Below are 17,733 nucleotides of genomic sequence, written 5' to 3'. Positions count from 1 at the left end.
ACTGTGGGTCTGTCACGCTCTGTGGGTTATGTTCTTTTCCGTGGGAAGTCTGTTTTCTGACATTCCTTGATGTCCTCGATGGAGATCTGGATGATTTAGGGTGGCACCCAGAGTGGGGCTTGGCATCATCATGCAGGTCCTACAAGCCAATTTAAGCCTCTGGCCCACCTCTGAACCAGGGACTGTGGCCAGCTTTCCAGTGTGGATATGTAGCCACTTGGGTATCTCCTGTTACCTTAGAACTGTAATCCTTGGGGAATGGGAAATGTTTTCCTATTCACAATCGTGGCTATGCCCAGTGTATGGGCCAGGTGGAAGGCAGGGAAGAAAGGCAGCAGATGGGGGCCACTTGTATGGCCCTGGGCTGCTTTGTAGCAGCTTGACATCTGTGTGCAGCTGTGCCCTTCCCAACTATCCCCAACAGAGTGAAACAGTAAATGGAGAGTGACACACACTATGACAGGGGCAGAAAAAGCTGCAGAGGAAAGGACATTTCCACTAGGAGGTTTTAAGTGGTGTATTTCCCTCTTTTTGCAAAAGGGACCCTTTATCTTTACTTTAAACTAGATCTCCAAATTTGTGTAGCTAGCCTTCCTCCAACTTAGAACCTTAGCCACCATCGGCCGTGGTGATCAGGCACTAGGCCTAGGCCGAAGAGCACCACAACCATTATAGTTAGAAGTGCTGATAATTTCATTCTGTATGCCAGGGCAGGGAAACTCATGAGACATCCATGTATGCCTAGATCTGGTGAGTGGCAGTGGTTTGACTCAAAGCTGTCTGACTTTGTCTTGAGTGCTTGGCTACCAAGCCCCAGCTGAGCCTTAAGATGGTCGGAGTACCTGAAGAATTGTGGACTGAAAGAACAGGGATGCTGGAATGGAAATCAGGCCCACTGTCTGCCACGATGCATATAGCTTTGAGGAGCAGGGAATGAACACCCTTTGCATGCGAAGGCAGAGGACACTGGGGTTCCATGTAGCTGGCAGAGCTGGAGGCGCAGCCTGAGTGGGCGGCAGCACGTGATCACCTACAGCTGCAGAGCAATGGCAGCCAGTGTGGCTTCAGGGCTCAGCTGACCCTTCCTAACACACAGGGTCTGGCCATCTTGTGCCCAGCCCTGGTAAAGCACCATTATTTTGCTTTCACTGGACTATTCTGCGAGCCGTCTTAGGGGTGTCTAATCTGGAAGAGCACATGTAGTCCAGGCAGAAGATGCCCGATGTCTGGGAAAGTACTCCATTTCCCATGAAATGGTCCCCTCCTGCCATCTCTCAAAGCCTTCCCAGTCCATAGTCCTGGCCCTGTGCATTCAATCTTAGACCTTAAATTGGGGTACATTCTGACCCTGTAGGCCACTATTTTTGTAAAGTGCTGGATATGGACGTGTGCCCTTTGAAGGGCCTTTGTTGAAATAATATGATTATTTCAAGATCCTTCTGGAGACCCACTTAGGCCATGGTCTGCTGTCCACATAGTGCCAAGAAAGGGGTTGCATGTTGGGACCCAGTATCAGCTATTTTAATCAGTTTTTATGCACCACTCAGAGATCAAAATTAGAATCGCTCATGTTTGTACCCTAGTATGTATTCAGGATAATTAAAAATCAGCCAGTGAAGTCAGGGAGCTCTTCCCAGGAGCTGCGAGGACTCCAAGGCAGCATTTCCCTCTAGGCAGATGGACTAGACTTTTCCGGGAGTCAATACGGACTCTGAATCCTGCTGCACATCGCATCAAAACTGCTAACGCCTCGCGGTCACCTCTGCCTAGCTGGCACCCTTCCGGAGTGGTCAGCCCCTGGCCGCATCTCATTAACAACCTGCAAGAACAGAGCTACACACGATGGACTGTGTGGGGACGAGTCTCTGAGCCTCTGAGCCTCTGAGCCTCTGAGCCCTGGGTCCCGCCGACTGCGTGATCCGCCGCACTCCTCTGCTGCTGCTTTAAGACTGCAGAGCGCCCCAGCGGCCAGAGCAGGGGAGGGGTCCCCGTTCGCCTCCGCGCGCGGCCCGCCGGGCTCAGGCAGGGAAGGGCAGCACAGGGGACCCGGCGCCCGAGGCCGCCGCAGCAGGATGAGCCTGGCCGCGCGCCTGCTGCCTGGCTGCGGAGGGTGAGGCCGGCGCCCGGGAGGCCGCCGCCTGGCCGCGCTGCGCATCGGGGGGCGCCCGGCATGAGCTCGCGCCCGCGGCTGCGGCTGTGCGCCCGCGCCTGGCTGCCCGCGGCCCGCTGAGCCGAGCCGAGCGCACGGCGCACCTGGGCTGTGTCCGCGGCGCGGGGCGCGGCGCCCGGGAGCAGGTGTGCGGGGGCGCAGCAAGCGGGGAGCGCGGCTGGGCGGCTGGGCGGCCCCCGGGCAGGTGGCGGGCGGCGAGCGGAGCCGGGCCGGGCGCGGCGGAGCGCAGCGCAGCGCGGGGGGCGAGGCCGGCGCGTGGCTCGCTCGCTGGCTCGCTGGCTCGCGGGAGGCCGGGCAGCAGCAGGGGCATGTGGATACTGGCTCTCTCCTTGTTCCAGAGCTTCGCGAATGGTGAGCCTTGCGGTCTGCGCTGATTCCTGTCTGGGAAGGGGCCCGGGGGATGGGTGCGGTGTAGGGGGTTGGATGCATGGGTGAAGTCTTTTCCCTTTCCTTCCCTATCCGGGTTGGAATGTTCATGCATGCGTTTATTTATTTATTTAAAAAATATATTTGCATTGCTTTGGAGAGGTTAGGCGGTACTGAGAGGCGGCCGGGGAGGCATCGCTCTGCAATCCCTTGAAGCAGCCTACCTACCTAGCTAGCCAAGTGCCAGCTCAAAGCTCAACTCCAGAGCTAGACAGCTACCTCATCAGAGCTAGGCAGGTTTGGGGAGAAGAGAGGGGATGATCACCGCCACTTTGAATAGCACAACCAGAAAAAGGACATGGCGTTAGGAGCGCAGGCAGGTGCAGGGGTCAATTAATACAGTAGCCCACGGGTTCTGCACTCTTGAGCTTTAAAGGCTCCGCTTTAATTCTGCTACTGTTCATCCTTGAAGGCTGTGGGAAAGATGCGTCTGTCTGCATCCCCCTCGTCCCCTGGACACTACATGTTCCTCGCAGTCGTGTATTTAAAAATATGCACTGCTAGGCATTACATCATCTGCAATGTTGACAAATTTTTTAAAAAATCACCTGTATACTTGTAAAAGTGAAATTGGCGAATGTTGCACATGGTATTTCCCCCTCTTGTGCAGCTCCGTGATGCCTATTGAGATGATTTCTTCCCGGTATTTAGAATCTATCGCTTTTGATGGAGTCAGACCCAATTAGTAAGTGTGTCTGCACCTTAGACTGCCTGTCACAGCGTAAATATGAACTTACATGTATGAATGGCTTTCTCTCATGTGGCAAAGAGAGGGAACTGTCATCATTTGGTATCGCTTGGTATCACTTGGAAGCATCCAGGGCTTCAGTACCCATCTCAAATGTGGAACATCTGCATAAAATGTATAACCTGCTGACAGTTAAAATTAAACCATTATGAGAGGGAGGGAGGGGGAGGGAGGGAGAGAGAGGGGAAGGAGGGAGGGAGGGAGGGAGGAGGGAGGGAGGGAGAGAGAGAGAGAGAGAGAGAGAGAGAGAGAGAGAGAGAGAGAGAGAGAGAGGAGAGAGAGAGAATATGAGAAAATGAGAATGAATATATCTGGTCTTTACAAGAAAACAGGAGAGGGAGAAGCCAAGGGGAGGCTGTTAAGATTTTTCTGGAAGATACCCAGGGAAGCTGTAAGCACGGGCTACATTTTCTTTGCAGACTTAGAAAACAGCTAATCCACAACCAAAGGAAGGGTTTCCCAGGTTAAAAAAATAAGACTAAGAAAAGATGAGGGCAAATGAGGAAGATGCCCCCAAATTCACATGGAAATGGTCATTTGCTCTTTAATATAACTGAAAGCATAGTGACAGGAGCCTTCCTCTTGAGATTTCCTCTCAGGGGGAAAAATTTCAACAAGTTCTGACAAGACACCCCCCTCTCCCCAGAGGGCACCAACCCTGGCCTGCCTCCTCCAGGGAATTCACCTAGGGGGGACATTTGTGCTTCTGAGGATGCAATCAAGTGTTGAGAGCAGCCCCTGCTGCTTGCCGCTTTAATGGGAAAGCACAGAAAAGGCCCAGATGTTCACAGATGTGTTCCAAAGCCAATACACCTTGTCTTTTCCTGTCAGAATGACATATCTGGACTCCTGGCAAAGGCCTGGGCTATTGAATGAAGGGAGATTTCCACTCTGGGGAGAAATAGGTAATTCAGGATGGTAAGCCAGGCTGTTCTGATTGTGTCAGCCAAGCAGCATCTATTTTTCAGTGTGGGATCTATATGCTGAGCATGGTACAGAAGAAATTATGATAGTTTTTGATACAGAGATGCTATAAATGTCTATGATTTTAAAATCAGCATTTCATAACTTACAAAAATACTATATAAAGAATTCTATGCAGTGTTCAAATGGAGCGAAATCTACCACATGGAAAATATATGCAGAGATTGCTCGTGTGCACCTGGGTAGAGTCATGCAAGAATTGTCTGCAAGAATTGTCTGCAAGACTTTCAACATCTGCTGAGAGAATCGGTTATTGTTGCAGTAAAATGCATAGGCAAGTTGCTCTGACCCCATCAGCTGAAGGCCAGGGAGCGCCTTATGTAAAAATGGCCCTTGCTCTATATGAGCAAGCATGAAGGCCTGCATTCCAGGGGTTTGGGTTCTTACTCTGGTGTGGGGGGTAGCACAGATTTTTTTTATTTGATTTTTCAGGGATGGTGTTCAAGACATACTATGCAAAATATCATTATATATATATATATATATATATCTGATTTAAAATGCTCCCTTTGGCAAGACTATATTTCAAAAATATGAAACTAGATACTACCTACCTAATATGAATGCAGTCTTTTTTTTTATTATTTTTTGGTTAGCAGCTGCAATATTTTGGCCTATCTTCATTTTGAAAGAATACCCAAGTGTGTGGTAAGAACCATACTGGTTGCTAGGCCTCCAACACTAAAATGCCTATTACAGACATTTTTCTTTTTCATTTGTAAACTATTGTGCAATTGGATATTTGGGGGAGTGGGAGAGCAGCAGGGATGCCGGGCCTGTGTTTCAGACAGCCTGTCTTCATCTGGACAGTAGAAAGCAAGTGATGAGGGGCATGTTTGCTTCTTAAAGCACCATTGCTGGACAGGTTGCAGAGAGTATTTGGGGCAAAGACCAGAAGCACGAGACCAGTCCCTGCATGGGTTAAAAAAAGCTTGTGGGTTACCTCACCTGAGAAGGTGCAGGGAGCCTGGGAAGTAACTGATGTTACTCCTGACACCCTGGAAATACTCACAGGATAGCTTTAGGGGCACACGTGTGTGCAGACACATGCAGCTGCATGTGTACTTAGCGTGCACACCCAGCTGTAGCAGTTCTCTGTACAGGGTCTCTTGATTTTAACCCCAGTGAGTGCTTTCTAGTGGAACCTTCCTGACAGAAGCAGAGATGGGCTTCCAAACAAGCAGAATGGGGGACACTGTGCAGGTTTATATAGTCTGTGTGATTGCTACATCCTGGCGCTGGTTTTGCACACACCCTTGACACTGACTTTTCTTTGGCCGTGAAAATTTGAGCTTCACTGCATTGTGTTCTCAGGCCCTGGGAGCCTGGTTAGCTCTGGTAGAAGAGGGTGGAGTGATGGTGGAGAGAAACTCACCAAGGGCAAGCTGGGTGTGCAACACCTTTGGGACTCTGCAGATCACATGACAGGGCATTACAGACTTGACACCTGGTATTTTATTCAGTCACAGAAGCGGGTTTTTATAAATACCAGTGCATCCTGAAGGCTTTCAGAGTGATATTTTAAATTTTAGTTTCCGCAGAAATATATAAGCAAAAAAAAAAATCTCTCTCCCTCATATGTATAGAGCAGAGGGAGATTATGTCTGATAATTTCAGAGTTCATCTAAAATTTCTAGGTCATTGCAGAAAAAGCTGCATGCCCCTATAAGGTGCCCTCTGTAGGCAAACAAAATGCCAGGCAGACCTTTAATAAATGCCAGCCAATCTGCCTCCTCTCCTTCACTATCCTTTTTGCCACTTGGGTGTCACCAAGGGTTCCCTGCTGCCTGTGAGAATCAGCAAGTCACAGGATGTACCCTCCACCATACAGTGTGATCCTGGGGGGCTGCAATATTGCCTATAAATAAATAAATAAATAAATAAATAAATAAATAAATCTTCCCATTTAAGTCCCTGAGTCCTGAATGTCCACATAGCCGACAAAATATTTTATCGTGGATGTGTCTGGAGTAAACAAGGAACAAGGAAGATGGCCAAGGCCCAGTGGAGGCAGCTCAGTGCCATAGGAACTTGTTGTAAAGGGGGAGGGGCCGTCTTAAGGTCTATGAGCACCGTGGGAAATGGGAGCATATGTCTTTTTGTTGTTGTTGTTGTTTTAAAATCAATTAATAGCTTTCCTCATCTCTTCTATTTACAAAATCTTGATTATGAATGTGGTTAAGCATAATTAACATCTCCATAGCTAGAACATTGGGGAGGTTTTAAAATGAACCCTCCCATTCATCTGGCTTTTTAGTGAGGTTCACCTAAGCTAGGAAGGTGCCCTGGGGCTGCCCATGCATACAATGGGCATTTTCTTGGCCATGGCACTCAGGTGCATGCAGGGCCTAGGTGGCAGGCACTGTCAACCTGGGAGACATTGAGCTGCTGCTACCTGCATGTCAATTGTGTCCCCGCCATAGGACACTAGTGGGCGGCAAACCTCGCCAGACTCCTGCAGCAAGCTCTCAACAGAGCCGGCAAACCTCCGCCTCCGAGGACTCTCCACACACTTGTATAGGGCTTTCCTGAGACACCACCTCCCCAGTGTCCCTCAAGTTCATTGCGCCCAGACTCTATGGCTTGGGAGGTGGTGGTTCAGGGTTTGGCCGGTCAGGGATGGTCTGCAGCCTTTGTTTTCATTTGTACGAAGAAGGACGCAGCTTGCAGTAATATCTCCAATCCCAGAAGATGTACAGAGTGAAGGGTGGTGTCGGGAGCCCATAGTCCACAGAGAGGTGCATTGGTTCCTCCCTTACACACTGCCTAGGGAGCCCAGGGGTGGCGTGTGCATCTTGGAGGGGGCAGCTCCTTGCCTGATTGGCTGACCTTCCAATGTCATTCCTGGACCGCGGGGCCTCTCCTCTGTTGCTGGTGACAGGGGCTATGGTGGCCTGCTGCTTGTCCGCAGTCGTCAATCTCTCGCAGCTGTGGCTACAAGGCTCTAGGGGCCTGGAGCCGCGCCCCCACCCCCACACCAGGCAAATTGGGCAGCACCTGTTCCTCTGGACCAGCCTTAACTCTTCATGTTCTGAGGATCTAAGTGGAGAAATTCTCAGCTCACCTCTGTCTGACCCCCACCCCCACCCCCTGCCACACACACACCTCAACATAGTCATGTTCCTTAATGTTTTGAAAACGTAAGCTAATTCAAAGTTGTATTTCCTTTGCTAAACGCATGGCGAGAATGAAGATTCCGGCAGCCCTGTGCTGTATGCATGCTGCTATGAATTCTGAGGGGAGCATCAGAGTGCCTTCTGCAGGCAGCAAGCTCTCCACCTGGGCTGCAGGAAAGAAGAGCCAATGGGAAGGGCAGATCCCTGACGTTAGTTCAAAGGCCAGACAGCTTCTGCCCAGATGCTCAGAGGGCTGGGTTCAGCCTCCATTATTTTTCCTAAAGCCTTGTGCTCTGATGGCTTCAGGGAAATCTATAGCTTGTCAATTTGAGGGTTACCTGAGAAGTGACCCAGTCTCAATAGATGCTATAATGCACAGGCTGAGATGTCCACTGTGCCCGAGTGTATCCTCTGCACAAAACAGAGCACATGAAAGTCCGAGTGGAAATAAATGACGGGAAGAGGAAAGTGAGACATAGCCTTCTACCTCATCCAAGCCTTTCCTCCTCTCTCAGCTCTCTGGCTTCTTTCTAGTTTCCTTCCCACCCTGGGTTCTTCACCCAGTTTGCTCTCTTCCCTCCAACCTCTGCCTCAGCTGCATAAAAAGGGTGGGTGAGCAGCTGGCAGCTTCCCTCAGCCTGCCTCTGTTTTCTGACAGGCAGCCGGCCTCTGGCAGGAGAAGCGTTTGTGCTCTACAAATGACTGTGGGGTGTGCTGTCTTACAAAAGTGACTCACATGTGGAATGTGGTTGGGCTTCCTCCTGGAGACACAACCTGCTCTGATATCCCCAGGTGCCCTTCTTGGGGTACAGTGGGGCTGATGTCTCAACTAGTGACTTTATGTAGGCCTGGGAACCCTCGTTCTCAATTGACAAGATTTGGATTCTCCCTGTCTATTCTGGACTTCAGTAGAAACGGCAATCTGACGTTTAAGCTTCCCAGCAACTCCCGGGAACGAACAAACAAACAAACAAACAAACAAACCAACAAACCAACCCTCAAGCCTCTCAGTTTTAAAGCCTTAATCATATCTATAAAGTCATGCTCCTATTTTCTTAGGTCTCAAATGACTACAGGTCTCTTGTCCACCTCTTATTTTGTAGCAGAGTTGAATATAAAGTTGGTGTTTCATCAGAGTAACATGGAAAGATTATATTTTAATCATTGTTAAAAAAAAATCCCAGTGTTAGATACAAGGATCCGATGTTGTAAAGCTTACAGTCTACTTCTTTTGATTTTAGGAGATCAACATTTATTCTGTGTTAATCAACATGGGCAATTAACTCTCCTAGATTTTGTAAATATATAAATATTAAAGCCATTTAATAGAGAAAGAATGGATGCAGCTGAATAGGTTTCTGATGAGATAAGAGATGACAGAGGGAGTAGAATGACAGGGATTGATGAATCCTGCCTATGTCCCCATTTAAGTTTTTTTTTTCTTCAGAAATCAGTGAGTAAGATTTAAGAGTGAGCAAGCAGTCCTATTTATAGAAATCCAGTTTGAAACACAGGGGCAAAGAACCTAAAAGGATGATATGGCGACTGAAGGATTGCTTCCCCTTTAAACAAGGGCTCTCCTTGTGTTCCCGGCTCCATACTGGATTTTGTTGAAGAGACAAAGCAAATCAACCTTATGGAAATATGGAGAAGTTGTACCTGACTCTACAGAATATTCTGGGAGTTCAATCCATGTTAAGTCCTCCCTAGGCTTGAGAAGAGACTCAAGAGTCTGAACAGGAGCCTGGAGGCTCAGGGAGGACATTGTCTCTGCCGTGCTGCACTAATATTTATGTCACAATAAGCATGGCCTCCCCAGAGACTCCACAGCAGAACACCACAGGGACAGAATGAACACGCACTTCCAGAGAATGGCAATTACAGAGAGAGAGAGAGAGAGAGAGAGAGAGAGAGAGAGAGAGAGAGAGAGAAGGGATTACACTGAGGATCTTGTTATTGTCACAGGGTCCTCCTTGCTAACCTGTTTGTTATTAAATTTTGGAGATTTAAATTGATAAATACACACTTCTAATTGGTCAGACCTGATAGGGCAGGAGACACAGGTACAGGCCATGTGATTGACATGAACGTTATTGGGCAAGGGGAAAGGGACACACCTCTTAGCTACAAGAGTCCATTTTTCATTTATATTCTGTGCATGATTATTTTTCCGTCTGTGCTGGCTTATTTCACTAAGCATACTTCTAAGTCCCTTAAGTATGTCAAGTTTATATATATGTATGTATATATATATGTGTGTGTGTATGTGTATGTATATGTATATGTACATGTATGTATATATGTCTGTGTATGTATATGTATATGTACATGTATGTATATATGTGTATGTGTATGTACATGTATGTGTATGTATATGTATATGTATATGTATGTGTGTGTATATGTACATGTATGTATATATGTGTATGTGTATGTATATGTGTATGTGTATGTATATGTATATGTGTATGTGTATGTGTATGTGTATGTGTATGTGTATGTATATGTATTTGTATTTGTATATGTATATGTATGTGTATGTGTATATGTATATCAGAAACAAAAATATGGGGTTGGGAAGATGGTTTCGAGTGTAACTCCCATTTGCAAACATGAGGACCTGAGTTCACCCCCAAACCCATGAAAATGGTAGGTACAGGGATGCATGCTTATAATTGGTGAGCTCCATGTGCAGAGGAGGTGGATGCATTCCCAAGGATGATACCTAAGGTTGTCCTTTGTCCTCGGGCACCTACGAAAGCACGCACACATGCACGCACACACACTTGGTATCCGGGTAACTTTATAGAGACCATTCACCCCAGACTGTGAAGAACACGTATCAGAGAGGCAGGAGAAGCAGAGTGATCACTGGTTTTTGACTCCTGCCACCCTTGACTCTTAATATTAATGGAGAAACAGAAAACAGTGTCTATCCTGGTTTTGTGCAGAATGTAAGCAATTCATTTCTGTTCCTTGCCATGTAGTCAGTCGTTGGTTCGTCAGATCTATCTCTGAACTCTTCCATTTCAGATGCTTCTGCAAAGAAACAACATGGTGCTATCACCCCATAGATCACCCATGGATCATCATGATGGTCACGTTTTACCTGTGGTTGCATCCAGTGTGGATGGCTCATACCACTGAGGTGGACTCCTTTAGTGGTGGAGACTTGTGCCGTTGATTCCTGCTTGTGTTGAGCATCTGAAATTTTGATTCTTTGCAGGGGTTCTGTGTGGACTGGGTGACTTTGGGAAAATGTCTGATTTTATTCTAACACAGGAGCAGGTACAGATGGAGGTGAGGGGGCCACTGCTTCCTGTGAACAAAGCCTATTCCTCTGGTGGTATGGTGGAGCCTGCACATTAAGTAAACATATTTCTCCTGAGGAAGAAACTCCAGATTCGTTTCTTTTCTCCATAGTCACCCTGCTGAGGTGTGAGTTGATCTAGGGTTCCCCTAGGATGCTGAAAACCCCAAATCCCAGGCTGCTTAATTATAGTGTTTATTTCTTAATATTGGCTGCAGAGCATTTTTAAATAAGTGATGCATAGAAGCTGGGCTACACATAACAATGCTGTGATATTTGATTTTTGAGAATTCATGAAGGAACTGGAGACCCAACAACTCGGATGCTAGCAAATTAGGCAGCTGCAGAGCGTGCAGAAAATGCTCCTTCTCCAGGTCTAATCTCTGACTGGGTCCTCTCCTGTAAATTTAACTTATCTATTCCTTTGCTAATGAAAAGGAAATGCCTCAAATGTGGATGCTGGTTAGTTTTGTCAACTTGACACAACCTAGAATCATGTAGAAGAGAGTCTTAATGAGGATTGTCTAGATCGGGTTGCCCCGTGGGCATGGCTGAGGGAGATTGTCTTGATTATGTTAACTAATGTGGGGATTCTGAGCCCCGTGTGAACACTGCCATTCCCAAAGCTCGGGCTGAGACTTGGGAAGGTGAGCTGAGCATGTATGCTCTCTCTGCTCTGGACTGTGGATGTGAGTAGTTGGCTCATGCTCCTGCCGTGATCTCTGTAGAAACGATGGGCTGTAATCCGGAATTGTAAACTGAATTAAAAAAAAAAAAACCTCTTCTCTCTAAAGAGATTTATTTTTACTTTATGAGTATGAATATTTGCCTGAACGTATGCATGCACACCATATGCATGGTGTCTATGGAGACCAGGTCATATTCCTTGCAACAGAGCTGTCAACAGTTGTGAGTGGACCTTTGGATGCTCTGCAAGAGCAGCCAATGCTCTTAACTGCTGAGCCACCTCTCTAGACCCAACCCTTTCTCATAAGGTTGTTGTTATGAAGGCATTTTATCATAACAATAGGAAGTGAAACTAGGGTGCCATGGTTGGTTCCAGCAAAAAAAACAAAACAAAACAAAACAAAACAAAACAAAAAAACCCCAAAAAACAAAAAACAAACCCCCCCCCACTTTCATTTACTTCTTTGTCTAGTGAAAGGGAAGTACAGAAAACACAAAGCGCTTTCAAAGGTCTGATCTCTCCTTCCACAGGGTGTCTAAATTGGCAATCTGTCTGGTACCTTGACAGGGACAGCAGACCTTGAGTGATACAGGAAGTTACATAAGTGCACATATGATAGTGCAAAACCTAAAACTTCTAACTTGGCTACTGTTTAGAAAAGGCTTGATCCGAAATCCATGGAATAATTTGGGGAGAGGAATGCTGACCTAGAGGTGATCTTGATATTGGCTTAGGTACTATGCTTTGCTTGGGGGTTGGTTCATTTGTCCATTTAATCTCACAGCAGAGCCACAACCCCATTGGTATGTCACAAGAAGTCCCACATCCTTTTCCTCCACCCCAAACACCTATGTCATTCCATACTCAAGGGTGGGAGGGCTAGGCTAGAAAGTTCTATAGGCTTTAGTAAGATGCTCAGAGAAAATAGAAGTAGAAGTTGAGAGGAATAACCAGCAATGGAGAAAGAGGCTATGGAGAAAGAGACTATGGAGAAAGAGACATTGGGCTCATAGTTGCAAACCCATCTGTCCCCTTTGCCAGGTAAGAGGACTGTGGAAACAGAGGAAACAATAGCCTACACTCACCTTCAGCTGGACTTTAGTGAATGTTCCCTCCTCTAAATTTCCCAGGTAAGGCCCAGGTTACCTGTGTAGGTAGGCCAGGGAGAGGGCAGAAGAAGACAGATTTTCTATGTGGTTTCCTGGTCTAGAGACTTCCTTGGGAATCTCAGTGCTGGAAGTCTGTAAGTTGGAAAGACCCCGTGTTTCTGCATTTGATAAGTACTTCGTTGTTTTTCTCTACTCCTGGGGGACCACCTCAAGTTATAGATGATATAATGTCTTATATGGTGGCCAAGTTCCTTCCCTAGAGAGTCTGATCCTGTCAACTAGGGAATGTATGTTTTTAGATGTTTTGATCTAAGTGGCTCACTACACACCTTTGCTAAAATATGTACTAGAGAAGGGTTTGCCTGGTCTCTGATTGAGGTGGGGATAACAGATAGTGGCTGGAAAGTTATCCAAGTACTTTCTAGCGCACTGCAATGCACTGATGTGCAGCTTGGCGTTGGGGAGTGGTTTACTGGATCATTATGTAATGTATGTGAAGGGTTAGGGCTTCATCAATTCTACAGAAATATGAGCAGGTGATGGGAAAGACTTGGAGTAAATAAGATCTCTCTAGAATCACCCCTAATGTAGAGTACAGAAGCTTGAGAATTGTTGTACATGTGCCTATGTTTGTCTACTATCTATCCATTATCTATCACTGATCCATTACATATCAGCCATCAATCATCTATCATCTGTTATCAATCATCTGTCTACATACCATCTGTCTATATATTATTCATATTTTTGTCTGTCATTGTCTTCATCTATTTATTATCTAGCTACCTATCATTTATCCATTATGTGTTATTGATCTATTTATCTATAACATCTATCTATCTATCTATCTTGTCTTATTATTTATATCTTATCTATCATCTAGCTTTTTGCTATCAATCACCTATCTATCCATCTATCATCTATCATATATTTGCCTATTATCTGTCATCTGTCTTCTATATACCTACCTATCATATATTCATTTGTCTTTTTTTTTTGGTCATTGTCCATCATTTATCTACTACCTATTTTTTATTTATCATTCATCTATTATCTATAAACGATCTTTCTACCTGCTTATCTATCATCTATTTATTCATTTATTCATCTATCATCCATCATTATATCTGTCATCTATTGTCTCTGTATCTATAGTCTATCATCTATCTATCTATCTATCTATCTATCTATCTATCTATCTATCTACCCATCCATCTATCTATCCATCCATCCATCTATCTATCTATCTATCTATCTATCTATCTATCTATCTATCTATCTATCTATCATCTACCTATCCATCCATCTGTCATCTCTCTCTACCTGTTCCTTATCTATGGATTGATGAGTCCCTTTGATCTATGTAATTCTTCCTCTGGTACATTTGATGCTTTGTTTCATTGCTAGCAGAAACTTTGCTGATGGACTTGATCCAGCTGTATTACCCTGATTTCTTTTCTATTAGCATCTGGAAGCCCAGCAGAGAAGCCCCTGGGAGCCTAAAGATAGCCATATTTGTTTTTCTAGGCAAGAGATTGATAGTAGGAGGCCATTTAGGTTGCCATATTGAATAAGTAGATGATAAGCCAGATTGGAAGAGACTGGGTAGGGAATGGATGCACTTGTAGTTTGAGATGCTGCTTCTAGGCTACCCTAGGAATGTTGCATGTGCCTGTAGCCCAACTTCTGTGCACAAGCTCTTTGCTAAGCAAGATAGCAAGGATTTTGGGTCATTTGTGCTATTGAAATTTCTTGGTGCCTACTCCCTTCTTACAGATGAGAGACCAAGTTAACTCCATCTACTATCCAATGTATGAACCATCCACTATGTTGTCAGAGAAGAGAAAACAGCACACAAGGGGACTCTTTGCCATTCACTGTATACCTTGCCACACATATGATAAAACTGAGGGCATTGACTTGTGGTGGAATTATCTTTCCAAAATACTGTGTCCTTGTTTTCTTTTTCAAACTAAAATAGACTCAAATGTGTGCTGGAGAAAGGCCTAAATTCAGAACCTTTTTTTTTTTTTTGTCCTGAGATCTTATTTTAGATATTATTAAAAATAACCTTTCCCTTCTTCGTATTTTAAAGAGTTTTATGTTCTAATCCATTGGCCACTTTATTGTGAGAAATGACCCTCAGGGCAGCTGTTGTTAGCTGGAGCTTCAGAGAACTGGACAAAAGGCTTCGGGACCCTAAGGCTCGTCATTTCTGCTTACTCATCATTGGGAGAGTTGGCTAGTGCCTGGTTCTCTGCAACAATAGGCTTGTGAATCTCTGTGTCTTTTTTTTTTTAATAGAGAAGATCATGTTCAGGAGTCTAGAGCTCTGAGGGAATTCGTGGGAGATGATGCTGTTTAAAATAGCACCAGGTCCTCTCCAGTTGGGAGTTTTAAAGCATGCATGGTGCAGCACACACTGTTCCTAGTGTTTGGGAGTTCCTAGTGCAGTGGGTCAGCCCTTCTCATCTCTCCTTCACTAAATGGCACACATATTTCCATCGCCAGCCTTCATAACCCATGAAAAAAATCAGGAGTAATTGTAAATAGGGAACCACTTTTTTGAAAGAATATAAAAATGAGATATTGTATGACTCTGGTTAGAACAAATCAACTCAAACTGTGGAAAAAATTGCTTCTTACATAGTTTACTGAGAGTCCAGTCGTTCTTCCTGGGACTTCTATCACCTATCAGTGTGAATGAATGTCCCTAGGACCCATCCCACCGGTAGAAGGCACATCGGTTAGAAGGGAGGACCATGTGAAAGTTACAGAGAGTCTGTCTGTCTGTCTCCATTTGTACCCCACCTCTGTCTTTACTTCCTGTCTCCTTGATTGGTCAATGGGAGTAAACCATCAGAGCTTTCTTGTACAAGGGGGGAACAATAAGAAAATGGTGATGTTTCCTCAGGAACCTGGAGGACTTTGCAGTCTCCATACTTGTGTAAATTCAGAGTGGTCTCTTCCAGTAAAGGGAAGTGGAGACACGGCTGCCCTCTCACTTGCTGGGGTCCTACTGCTGTCTGACAGCAATGTATCATGCATGATCCTTCAGTCTATGTTCTACACTCAGGTCCCCTAGAAGACTGACCTGCCTCCATCTGCAAGTGGGTCAGGGGGACTGGCACCAAGTGATCTCTTTTTTCTGAAGTACAGAGCATGGGCACTTCTGGGTATTACGGAGCTTCGGAAAGACCCGTGATATAAAGTGGACTTCACGAAGCCACTCTTACTCTGGGTTCCTTGTTTTGGGGCAGGTAGCAGTAAGTAAGCACAACACTCATTCTCATGACTCGGTTATTTTTTTAGAAAGGTATGCTCTTATGTTCTCAGTTTTAGTTTAATCCCAAGGCCTTCCCTGACGACATTATTGTACCCATGGGGATATTGGAAATGCTTGGTTTTCATGGGTCTGGATGGACACAGGGAAGTTGATTTGGAGGGGTGGAAACTAGGGACACTGCTCAGCATCCCGTGATATTCAGGATTGCCCTGAGAACAAAGGGTGATCTTGTCCAAATTATTATTAGGGCCAGCACGGAGACCGTGCATATTAGGCTAGAGCCTTGCTACAGTAACACAATTATTTATTTAACGTGAGCCAGCATCTCATCTGTCCTGAGTTTGCTTGGCGTTCACTTTGTAATGAGGATGACCTTGAGTTCCTGATCATCCTGCCTTCACCTCCTGAGTCTGGGATTCCAGATACACTCTCTATGTCTGTTTCATGCTTGCTCCCCACCCCCCCCCATTTATGTCATGACTGTGAGTTTTAGAATAATCTTGGAAGGAAAAAGGAAGGTATTTTTAATATAATCTCAGTTATGATTTCTCAACTACTGAAATCATAGCTCATGTAGTTTGTATCCATTACCCATTTCATAATTAAAAAATAAACCAGATTCAAATTCTTCTTTACATTGTTGAGGACAGGGATCCTGGAGGGTATGCCTGGGTTCTACCGGCCATTTCTTTCCCTCAAGTGATTATGCTAATTTGTGTTTGATCAGATGATTAAATTATAATTTGACTAACCCTGTGCTAACCACTCAATGCATTTTCTTTCATCCGGCTACCTTGTGTCTAGAGTGCCCAGTTCTGCCTGCTTGGTGGAGGCCTGCCCTTGCTGTGGACTTTGGATTTGTGTTTTCAAGGCTCCAAGAGTCTTGTTGTCACCTGGTAATTAGGGCAGGATATTGATGTCATCTGGTTGCTCAGGCAGAGGCCAGTGTGGCGAAGCCTCCAGAAACAAGGAAAGCCTAGATGGAAAGTATTAATTACTTGGAGACAGTCAAAGTGGAATGTGCTAGAAGCAAAAGCAACTGCACTCATTGGGAGCTGCATGGTACACAGTGCAGAAGGTGTATGCAGCTTCTCTCTGGATGAGTTCCTTCCTGTGCTGCTGCTGTTACCTGGCATCTGCCTGTGTCTATGGTGGCCCTGAGAGGGGTGTTCTCTGACATAACCCATCATTTGGCTCTGCTTCTGTAACAATACAGCTTAAGGTGCTGGCGCCCTTACTAAGTCCATATATTGGGTTTGTTTCTCCATGACGAGTACATCATTGGGTGAGAGGGTACTGAAGTTTGTGAAGGTGAAATGCATAAGAAAATGAGAAGTGCTTAGGAGACAGGGGGAGGAAACAGATGGTTTTACTTCCTCGTGCATTTGGAAAAGTTTCGTATTTTTCTCCATGTCCTACCCTACCACTCCCCTCTGCCCCTGCTTAATGTGAGTGTAGGGAAGCAGTCTGGCTACCATGGATGTTTGGAGTATCAAGAGGTTTGTCTTTGTTTTTTACCACCTATCAAAGTGTACACATGCTTCAGTCTGGCTGGCATTTCGCTGTCTTTCATTTCGGAGTAGACACTGACAATCCTTGAGGTTGCTATATTATTGTGAGAATTGCTGGGTACCAGAGTCAATGAGCTAATGTAGAAAATACCTAGTGCTGGAGAGGTGGCTCAGTCAATGAAACATGAGTCCTCCTATGCAATTTTGAGGACCCGAGTTCAAATCCTTAGCAGACATATTAAAAAACAAAAGGCCAGGTGTGGCAGGGTACATCTGTAACTACAGCTCTGGGGATCCAGAGAAAGTAGATCCCTGAATCCCACTGGCCAGACAGTTTGATTGAATTATGAATTCTAGGTTCCAGGAGAGATAGGGGACGTTACCT

The 17,733-nt window shown here is 45.6% G+C and overlaps 1 protein-coding gene across 5 annotated transcripts in view; it reads left to right on the top strand.

Annotated features, from left to right (window-relative positions):
* Positions 1-1,656: 1,656 nt before the first annotated feature.
* Dscam (DS cell adhesion molecule) overlaps positions 1,657-17,733 on the top strand; it is a 585,477-nt gene continuing 569,400 nt past the window's right edge. For 2 of the 5 annotated variants that reach the window (XM_063270258.1, XM_063270259.1), the window contains exon 1: positions 1,657-2,521. In XM_063270258.1, coding sequence (XP_063126328.1) covers positions 2,479-2,521 — 43 coding nt within the window. In that variant the 5' untranslated portion in view covers positions 1,657-2,478. The remainder of the gene's footprint in view (positions 2,522-17,733) is intronic. The other 3 variants (XM_039087936.2, XM_039087938.2, NM_133587.1) reach the window with 2 other exon arrangements.

This window comes from Rattus norvegicus, chromosome 11 (genome assembly GCF_036323735.1).
Source record: "Rattus norvegicus strain BN/NHsdMcwi chromosome 11, GRCr8, whole genome shotgun sequence".
In the NCBI taxonomy this organism is placed as follows: Eukaryota; Metazoa; Chordata; class Mammalia; order Rodentia; family Muridae; genus Rattus; species Rattus norvegicus.
The sequence above is the reverse complement of the archived record's forward strand: the minus strand, read 5'-3'. Positions and strand labels throughout refer to the sequence as shown.